General features: G+C 39.4%; 1 protein-coding gene across 1 annotated transcript; it reads left to right on the top strand.

Annotated features, from left to right (window-relative positions):
* Positions 1-1,372: 1,372 nt before the first annotated feature.
* Positions 1,373-10,785, top strand: scamp2l (secretory carrier membrane protein 2, like). Its single transcript, XM_004066947.5, has 9 exons — positions 1,373-1,578; positions 2,185-2,262; positions 2,352-2,438; positions 4,196-4,319; positions 4,423-4,551; positions 4,669-4,828; positions 8,112-8,213; positions 8,633-8,750; positions 9,755-10,785. Exons 1-9 carry the CDS (start codon positions 1,522-1,524, stop codon positions 9,908-9,910), a joined length of 1,011 nt encoding a protein of 336 aa, XP_004066995.1. The 5' UTR covers positions 1,373-1,521; the 3' UTR covers positions 9,911-10,785.
* The last annotated feature ends 7 nt before the right edge of the window (positions 10,786-10,792 follow it).

The raw sequence follows: 10,792 nt of genomic DNA, 5'->3' as shown, positions 1-10,792 counted from the left end.
AATTAGATCCCACCCACTTTCACTGATTGACAGACAGACTCATTCTGCTGAAAAAGGTCATCATGAAATAAATACGTCATTGTGAAAAACAGCAACATAAAATAAAAACAAAGTACTTTGGAAAATATTGATTTTGAAATTCAAGGTTCTGAAAAAAGACAGAATTATAATAATATTCAACATGATTAAAATGAATATTTTAAGATGCTTTTTTAAAAGAATCACCAGGTTTGTAAAGCAAAATGGCTAATATAATGGCTAATTTAAAATCAGTGTGCGGGTTTTTCACAATTTCATGATATTTTTATATATTTATGAGAGATTTATTGGTTGATTGTTATTTGCATGAGGTCATATTTATTTATTTAATTATGAACAGTATAGGACTCCATAAGTGAGTGAAGGTTGTGAAAAACAGTTTAATGTTAAGATTGTCCACACAAGATTAGTTCTAAAGCGTCTTGCTGTTCAAACTCTTCTGAAGAAGCACAAAGAAAGTTTGAGGACTGTAGACTCAGATGAAGGACATATCAACCTTCCTATCCTTTAAAATCAGAAGATGTCCAGCAGTGCCATTAGCTAAAAAACTTTTATTTCTCTGGAGGAGTTTCACTTTCAAGGCTCCTCCTTGGCACCCCCTCTCCACTTTCTTTCCTTAATTTAAAGCATCAAAAAAAATGTATCTGACTGCGATTAACTCATTTTACAGAGTTGATTCACCATAAAAAAAATAGTTACAAGTCACTTCTGTTTCTTTTGGTTCAAAAAAAGCCAAAACGTTTACCATTTAGACTTGTTCACGGCCAAGGCCAGATATAGGCATGGGGAGCCCCCCCCCCAAAAAAAAAAATAAAAAAAGAAAAATGACTGAAATAAAAACACAAGACAAAAAAACGCAAGGACAGACTGATGGACAAAAGAACAGACAAAAAGGAAAAGAAAAGATTTAAAGATTGTAAAATACAACCTTTAATAATCGTTTGTACCAAATAAACTTCAACTTCAGCCTCAACAGGCTTCAAACCAGTGTCCTGCTTGTTTGTGCCTGACTGTCCCTAGCCAGGTAAATACTGTCAGGGAGAGCAGTCGGTGTAAAACTTACAAGACATAGATATGATGACATATAGATAGAGAGACAGAGGGAGGTAAACTGATACGATGATGGCATGCGGCAGCTTTCTGATGCATTTTAGGGGCTTGGAGGGATGTGACACCCCAAACTCACAGCCCACCTGATTATCTACCTGCACCCCATAGTGGGGCTGGCAAAGTCCCGACCTGTTCACAGCAGGCTGGGTTTGAAAGCTCGCGCAGGCCTGCAGGGGGTCATGGGACCCGTTCTTTCCTATAAATAAGGACGAGCTGCTTTAATGGGTCAGGGATGACTCCGGACGCGCGGCGGTGACGCTGCCTGCCGCTGGAGAAGCGCATGCGCAGAAGCCCGTCTTCGCAACAAGATCAGAAGGAGCCGCCAGTGAGACGGGAGTAGTCGCCGCACTAAAACACCGTCTTTCTTCCACTATGTCTGAGTTCGACAGCAACCCCTTCGCTGACCCCGTGGACGTGAACCCCTTCCAGGTGAGTGTGGGCCACTGCCCGTGTCCCGGAGTGTGTTTTCAGCACCTGAATTTGGTGTACAGAAACGACATGAACACAAAGATATGCGGATAGAAAAAAACCTGTTTGGTTGGTTGCTGGGTTTGGCCTCCGTGTTTCCTGGCTCGGAATCGTCGTTAATTTGAGGATAGACACGTATTCGGTCACTTCTCGGTTGCTGTGGAATTTTCACCTAAATAATGAGTAAATGTAAGTCTTGGTGGTTTTTAAACACCTGCGCAGGTGAGAAAGAATACCCGGGGACAGGTGCCATCATCATTCCCGACTCCTCCTCGCGCCAGCCAGCGCACGAGCTCAGTCTTCCTGATAAACAACTTCACTTGGTTTTAAAACCATACAGAGTGTTATTGGAGGGCCAGTTTTTCTGCTTTTGCCTTTTTTCTTTTTTCTGCTCGCAGAAATCTTAAAGCCTTTGAAGTCTGATGGATTATTAGCTTTAATGATTGCTTCACCGCGTGGCAACATGAATTTTTTTAAAAAGCTTTTGGGCTCCTGCTGGAATAAAATGGTTATGGCATAAGAAGCAGTTCAAACAGATACTTTTGCATTTATATGTGATTCTTTTAGGATGTCTCTGTCACCCAAGCCACCAGTGGAGCCACTGAGAGCATCGGGGGCTATAACCCATTCTCTTCCACTGAAATGGTGAGTTCTTCCGTCCTCAAATCTATAATCTGATAATGCAGAGGGATTACAGATGTCTAACAGGAAAGGTTCTACCTCTGTCCTCACAGACAAAGTACTCTGGAACCACCATCCCCATCTCTGCAGCCTCCTCCCAGCCCGCCGTTCTGCAGACGTCTGTAGAGCAGAGCCCACAAGTAGGTCAAACACAAAAATCCACACGATCTAGTCATTGGAGACTAAGATGAAATCTTTTTTTTTATAGAGTTTATGCCATTGACTGTATATGAGAATTGGACTGAATTAGTGTGACATCATCCATAGAAAAAGGTTTACTTCTGGCTCCAACCAAATGAAGTCAGTTCAGTCGCTGGTTTTTGGCGATATGGACGCTGCCATGTTGGTGCATAAAGTGTGCTCGGGAGAATCTGACAAACGTTTTGTGTATTCGATGTGAGACCACATATGTTAACCTTAAAAAAAGTTAACCGAGCAACAGTGGTTTTTCTGAAAAATGGAATGACTGAATAATGTTTATTTCTCCATTAAAGTCTAAGGGGTTTTGGCTTTTTGGGGTCAGGAGATACTTCCTGTTTGGAACGCCGGGGTGGAGAGGTCACTTAATCCAGTTCTTGTATACGGTGAATGGTTTATACGTCTGATAGTAGTTTGTTTTCCACAAAACAGATGGGACTTATGGGAATTTTTTTCAGTGACTAAATAATTTTTAAGAAGAGTTATGTTGCTGCTTTCCCTCAACCTTCAATCATAAAGTTATGGGATGGTGTCAGCAGCAGTTTTCTTCATGATGATGGTTAACCTCTAGCTTATTATGAAATGGGAACTTTATCTCTCTTTTTCTGTAAAAATACTGATTTTTAAACTTAAAAAATAATAATTTAAAGAAGGAATGCATTGATCCATAGTGATCCTAGTACAACATATTAATCTGCTGCGTTAAGCAACTGTAAAACCAAACACTCTTCTTAACTAAACCTGTTTGGTGAGAAATGTGTTAAAGTTACGCCGAAAGTTTTGAAGTTCTTGTTTTGCAGTATTTTGATTTTATTTTAATTTTTTTTTAATTAAAATCATTCGGCTTCTGCAAACTGCAAGTTTCCAGTTTCAATCACTTTTTAGACAGACAAGAGTGAAACAACTAGAGACTGTTTGGACGATGGCATGCTTTCTGTTTGGATGTATTTGTCACTGTTGCAATTTACCTTAAATATGCAAAGACAATTGGTTTTCACTAAAGATTAAATCAAAATTACCAGGCTAATTAATCTATGTTTGACATTTTCCTCCTTTTAGTGTCACACACCACTGGTGAACTCGATCCTAAAGCTTTGTTTGTCTTTTTTGTGTTATTGGAGGTTTAGTTGTAGAAAGAGATGCAGCCTAGCTGTTCATGTAGCACTGCAGATCTAATCGGCTTGTTTTTGAAAGAGATCCTTGTGGCTTTTTCTTTACAAGTTTCATTTTGTCACATTTCTAAATAAATATCAGCCCACAAGTAAAAGTTACTTCATTTGCTTTCTATTTCTATTATAGCTTTAACAGTTTGAGTCTAAAGGGACATTGATGTGATTCTTAGAGTCCCACACGAATCATCTTAGGATCCCAGTGGTCTTTTAACTATGATCATGCTGTTTTTAGCCAAAGACGTACATGGATTTAGTTCCACAAGTGCATGCATCAGAATGGAGCGGGGCAGGGAGCTAGTGGCCCGCCCAGTGTTTCTTCTATTAAAAACAAATACAATCTTTTTCCAGCTGTATGGCTTAATAATCTTTGTATTTGTCCTTCATCGTCAGAAAAATGTTACAAGAATATGTTAAAAACCCAATTTTCATCAGGGTGGGTCTTCATTCAGAGCAGAATGTAGCAGTAACCAGGTGTAGCCGGAGCACTGAGGCTGGTTTCAGGATGCAGCTCTCCTGTCGTCTGTTAGGCCACAGCAGCAGCTGCTCAGGCTAAGCTGGAGAAGCAGCAGGAGGAGCTGGAGAAGAAAGCAGCTGAGCTGGAGCGAAAGGAGCAGGAGTTGCAGAACAGAAATGCAAGGAGCACTGGAGGAGGTGTGTTCAGCCCCCTTTGGAAGTAGTTTTCTGCAGGGAATGATGTGTGTGAACCATTTCAACTCCTAAAACTCTTACATTAATGGATTCATTTACTTTTCAGATAAAGAGAACAACTGGCCGCCTCTCCCAAAGTTCTGCCCCGTGAAACCCTGCTTCTATCAGGATTTCGAGGAGGAGATTTCTGAGGACTACCGCCAAATTTGCAAGAGAATGTACTACCTTTGGATGTGTAAGTGACAGCTTCTTCTGTTTTGTCGCTTTCATTTTGCTTTTGTGCTTCACGATGCACATCTCCTTCATTGTTTCTGTCAGTAATCCTAATCACATCTGTGTGTGTCTGCCTCAGACCACAGTGCCACTCTCTTCCTGAACGTGTTGGCCTGCCTAGCTTACTTCACAGCAGATCCTGCTTACGGTGTGGACTTTGGCCTGTCCATCCTTTGGTTCATGCTCTTCACCCCTGTGTCCTTCATCTGCTGGTACAGACCGGTCTACAAGGCCTTCAGGTACACACGCACCCGTGGACGGCTTTTTAGAAATCATATTGTTTTCGCAACAAGGGTTGAACACTCGAAAAGGTTCAAAACGCCAAAAAAACACATCAAAAGTCCAAATATTCCAAAACAACATAACAACTGTGTAGCACAACAAAAAATACACAAACACACACACCACCACATAAACGTCCAAATTGTTATCGCAAAAGTGACGACAAAAACACAAAAAGCTTCTAAAAGCCCTCAAAGGAAATGTATAAGCCCACAAAGACATGACCAGTACATAGTAAAAGAAAAGCTGCATTGAAAGACAAAGGCCATCCTAACCGCTAAAACAGGGGTGTCAAACATACGGCCCGCCAGGTGGTTTTGTCCGGCCCACACATGGAGAGTAAAAATCACAAGAATGTTTAAAAAAGAAAGCAAGTTTCTAGTCCATTCCTGTGGCGAGTTATGTTTATTTTTTAAAGATATAACCAAAATGCGCAATTCCGCCACTAGGGGGAGCAAAGGAAAAGCTTAACAACAAACAACATAACTCTCCATGTGCCAAAAACGAAACCTAACAGCTCTGTGTCTGGGTAGGCAGTAGTTTGGTTCACCACTGAAGGATGATCAATAGTGACACCCTAATGACCAAAATGTTGTCAAAAAGAAAAAAAAGGTTGAAGTGAAGTCCTGAGCTTTCCAGGAAAATGGAAAGCGTTTTATTTGTTCACGGAGCTGAATGCAAACCTGCATGCTTGGTATGTCATCAACAGGTTCTCCAAGAACATAACATTCAGCACCACTATGAGACTCTCCACAAAGAAAGGTTTCACCATTTGCAGTTAAGAAAAAAAAGATTTAGCAACTATTAGCTGGACCGATAAATAACCATCTGGATTTACTGCAGCCGTGATGTCAGTGATGGAGCAGTGAAAGCTAGCTACCTTATTGCAAACAAGTTGGAGCAAACATCCAATACATTTTCTGATGGTGAACTTATTGAAAAATGCTGAAGGCTGCAGAAGTCTTGTTCCCAAAAAGCAGTCGACCTTAAACATGAGTCTGTCAAGAATTACGACTCCAGATCCAACATCTCTGAGGAAACATGGGCAGCCATATGAAGGAATCCAGTCATTTATTGTATTTTCAGTCACTGTTGATGAAAGCACCAACATCACAGATATATACAGCTGTGCATATTTATTAGAGGTGATGAAGAGACGTCACAGTGGAGTTTCTGGAGTTGATGGACACAACAACAACTGATGACATAGTCAGCTCTCTAGTTACAGTGCTGGACGATGTTGGTGTGAACTGGTCACCGGAAGTAATTTTGGTTACTGATGGCGCTCCATCACAGGTCAGGAAGAAGGCAGGTGTTGCCACAAAATTCAGGTAGAAACCAGGAAAAGATTCTTATAATAATGAATAATAATAATAATGGACATTTCATTGTGTTTTGCACACTTGAATGACAGTGAATGTGTTTCTGCACAGGATCTGAATCCTGATATTGACGGTCTTCTGAAGTTTCAGGAGAGAAAAGTTAACTCAAAACTCTTATGTTTGCAAGTTTAATTTAGTGTAATTTTGTCATCGTTTGGACGTTTACATGTTAGGAAGATGTTTCATTTTTTTCTGTAGCCCCTCTTAAATTTATTATCAGGATTGCTTCAGTGTCAGATTTAAAATATTCAGGCTGTATAAAATTGAATAAACCAATATTTTTTAAAGTGAAATTAATTTCATTTAAGATCCATTGGCCTCTGTGAATGAATGTGTAATAAGAAATGATTAGGCTACCATGTTGGTTGAGGCATGTTTTCCAATTGGGTAAAAAAACAAGAATAAAGCTTTATTTTGCCTTTACGCTACTGGTCCTTCCCACTTGAGATCAGTTGAATGTGGCCCCCGAACCAAAATTAGTTTGACACCCCTGCGCTAAAACTTCTATATAGTTTTTGCATTGTTTATTATTATTATTTGTTGTTGTTGTTGTTGTTGCCTGCAGCATTCTCACAAATCCAGGCTTTTTCTTTTACAGCTCTGTTCTAATATATGATGTTGGTATGATGCAATTTCAGCCAGCAACAAACTGTAATTACAGATTTGTCCTCCATTGTCAATTTTCAAATGGTTGGCCCTGCCATGAATTAAAGGGGACGTCATCCATTTGTCAGCACCACATTTGAGTGCCCCATTGGTCAAAGATCAACCTGGTTTAACTTTCAACATGTGTTCTATGGCCATGTGTTTTGTACGTAGAGCCTGAAAACGGTCGTAGGAACTAGCCAAAATGTGCAGAAACTCTTTATTGGAAGTGGGCATTTGAACACACGTAGCCCAGGGCGGTGTGAACATAGCTCCAGTACTTTCTGAATTCTCTGACAGGTTTGTGACTGATGGAGTTCATCTGTGAAGCTTCATGGCTCCGCCTACAGCACTAAAAACTGAAGCTTATTTGTTTGGGTTTTTATTTTTTGCATAAAAAAGACAATGGTCCTTTCTAGGGCTGCACCATATGAGGAAAATTCGCGATATGCGATATTAGTGATCAATATTGCGATGACGACATAACTTGTGATATATGAACAAATAGTAAAACAACCAAAAATGTTTTGATTTTACTGCAACAGTTTAATTAAAAGAGGAGTCAACATAACTTAAATCATAGTCCAAATGAGCCTCGTTTACACAGGAGGAGAACATCTAACACAGAAGAGCTCCAAAATATATAAATAAATAAAAGAGCTCCATCTGATTGGTCAACAACGTGAAGGCGTCCATCCAATTGGTCAAACGCATAATGGGGTTTATTTGATTCGTTAAATACTTAAAGCTGCCATAAGATTGTTTTAACACATTTAAGGTACCCATTTATTGCAATTTTCACCGTCTTTTGTAAAATGAGTATTGCACAGTTTGATATAGCAATAAGGATAAATTTGCGATTTCTTGTGCAGGCCTAGTCCTTTCCACATTTTGGGCAAAGAAGTAGAATACTTTTACCTAATTTTACTGAAGGAACCTGACATGAATAAGTTGATGCCAGAAAAAAATGTCCCCTACAGTGACATGATCTGCTATCGACGGTGTTATTTGGAACAGAGTGTTATCTGAGGTTATTCATTTCTACCATCATTAAAGGCGTGTTTCCAGGATGGAGAACCTCCAAAGAATAGAGGATAAGGGGGCATTTTTTGGCTTGAGTGTTGGGATCAGCCAGTATATTTGATTTTACAGCCTGCTAAATGCCATGCTCTAACAAAAATGTGCTTTTGTTTTGTTTTTTTTCTTCCCTCAGGTCTGACAGCTCCTTCAGCTTCTTTTTCTTCTTTTTTGTCTTTTTCTTCCAAGTTGTAGTGTACGTTATCCAAACAGTTGGGATTCCCAAATGGGGAAACAGGTCAGTGTTGTTGGATCCGTGTTCATCAGTTTATCGGTGCATGTTGCTTTACATAGATTTACCTAAACGCATGAATACATCACTGCTGTGCTTTTGGGGTGTTTTCTCCCTCTGTACTCTCTCTCTTGTCTTTCTTCAACAGACTCCTGTTGACCTAACTTGTCTGGGTTGCTGCTTTGTAAGTGTGTGGACTTCTTCTCTTTGGGTTTTTTTCTCTACAGCAGATATAACAAGTGTCTTTTTTTGTTTATTTTTACTTTTCCACTTTTTCTGACTTTTTTTTTAATGGATAAGTAAGATAAATGGGTGCTATCTAGTAATTAAGAAGCACTTTTCCTAAATGTTTTTGACTTGTTTTGAGGGGAACAAAAATCATCAGATGAGTCACTGTTTAATTGGTTTTGTTTGATTTCTGGCAGTGGATGGATCTCAGCGATCAGCATGATCAGGACAAACTTGGCGGTCGCTGTAGTTATGATGGTCGTGGCCGGCTTCTTCACTGTAAACGCCATTCTGGCGATCATCCTGCTGAAAATGGTATGGCCATATCTAACTACACTGCTTCATCTGAAGGACATAACCTCAACTATGTCTACACAAACCGCTTTAAATAACTGAAATGAACCAAACTGAAACCCAGCCGGCCAATTTATAGATTTGGGGTTTCTTTTCCTTTTCATTTATCATTCCCCTCACCAAACACACACAGATTAAAGGGAGAAATATGTGGCCATAAATTAAAAACAAATGATTAATGACACTTTATTCTAGATTTAGCAACAGTAATTCATAGCTTGACCAGCTGCCTTACTTATGGTTTGGTAAAGATGTGAACAGACTAAGGATTTAAAGTCCCACTCCGATAATCTTTTGTGAAAGCGATCCCAATTATGATGATTAATCATAATTGTTGTTTTTAGCCAAAATAATAAAACCTGTGATGTTTTCTAGGTCATAGTTTCTGCAGAGTGGCAGTAGTTTATCAGAAATTTGCCTCTGAATTGTGAGTGGGACTGTTGGGATGGAGTAAGCCTGCCCCTGCTTCCTGTCATCCACCTGTTTACATGCTCTCCCACTAGCTTACAGCTCCTCACAACCCCAGCTTAACATTATCTGTGCAACAAAAATGGCGAGCAATATTGGAGTTATCCAGCCGTCCAGTTTTGAGTCAAATACCAGCTCGGACGAGGAAAACAAAGACGTACGTAGATCTATTTATCTGCATCTGAATGGAGCGGAGCAGGAAGCTTGTGGCCTGCCGATTGGTAGCTTCTATGTTACCACTACAGGTTATTTCAGGTCAATTATTTTCATCTGCTCCTGATTTGCAACAATTCACAAAAATAAATAGTCAAACCCAGCTTTAAGCTTAATTTTTCTTATGTCTGCCATTGTGAAAAAAAGGCTACAAGAACATGTTAAAAACACCAAAAACATAATTTTATTGGAGTGTGTCTTTAAAACGTCAAACAATACACTGGATCACCATAAAGGTTTAGTTAATAACAGATGGAAAACCTTTTTTTCCTGTACATATTTAGGTCCATAGTAGGTACAGAGGGACGGGAGCCAGCTTCACCAAGGCCCAGCAGGAGTTCTCCCAGGGAGTCCTGACCAGCAGGACCTTCCAGGGCGCTGCAGCCACTGCAGCCACCTCTGCTGCACAGGGAGCTTTTGGCAGGAGTCAGGGAAACTGAAGCACAGCTTCCTGCCCCACCTCAGTATCACAGGCCTGAAGAGAGATTTTCAGGTTAACTAAGGTCAACGTGATGAAATGAGATGATTCTTTTTTTTGATTTTTTGTTTTTTTTGTTATGGATGCATATGGATTATTTGTTAATCCCAGTTGTCCTTTTAAGTAGTCTAGCAAAAAACCCTCTATTTTAAAGTTCATGTTTGTTTAATTTCTTCATTAATGAAGTATCATGTTTATTTACAGTTTCAAACAAAACCCAATTGACCTGGGCATGACTTATTGCACACTGTAGGCTTAACCAAGTTTAGATTTGGAATAATTACTGTTACATTTGTTTTCACATTTGTAAATGTCTTATTTAATAAGGCAATCGAGATCATTGAAGGTGGTGGGATGAAGGTCTTTGCTCTGATTTCACTGGCTTATTCTGTTTTAATGAAGTGACGCTGAAGGGGATTGTTTGTTTTTGAATTATTATTCATATTTGGTAGTAAAGAAAATCATGTTGATCATTTTAAGTAGTATTTTCTGTGATGACAAAGACCATGAAGTCTAATGGATATGCAACGTTTGTCTTTTTAAAGGAGCAGAAAGAACAATATGTAGTAATGCTTCAGGCTTTGACTGCTTGCAGGTTTTTGGCGTTTTAAGGTTTTACTGTAAAGATATGTCCCAGTGGTTTAAACTGTTGAAAAGGTAACCGATCTTTAAGCAGGTATTAAAGTGTTTCGTCAGTCTCTTTTATAGATTTTTGTTTTGGTGAAGTTTCTCTGTCTTAATCTGAATGTGTATGAAGATGTACAGATTTGCAACATATTTAAATGTCTTTATAGGATGGGAAATTTGATTTATGCCCTATTAAACTATTTAAGAACACCTATGC

The sequence above is a fragment of the Oryzias latipes genome, chromosome 3 (assembly GCF_053564925.1).
Source record: "Oryzias latipes strain Hd-rR chromosome 3, Olatipes_Hd-rR_3.1".
NCBI lineage: Eukaryota > Metazoa > Chordata > Actinopteri > Beloniformes > Adrianichthyidae > Oryzias > Oryzias latipes.
Note: the sequence above shows the minus strand (reverse complement) of the source record. Positions and strands in the feature narration are given on the sequence as shown.

Bases quoted from the DNA above. Each gene is read 5' to 3' on its own strand.
- scamp2l (XM_004066947.5), top strand. From the start codon at position 1,522: ATGTCTGAGTTCGACAGCAACCCCTTCGCTGACCCCGTGGACGTGAAC. The intron at 4,829-8,111 runs GTACACACGCAC...TTCTTCCCTCAG, and splicing joins CCGGTCTACAAGGCCTTCAG to GTCTGACAGCTCCTTCAGCT. The intron at 8,214-8,632 runs GTCAGTGTTGTT...GATTTCTGGCAG, and splicing joins ATTCCCAAATGGGGAAACAG to TGGATGGATCTCAGCGATCA.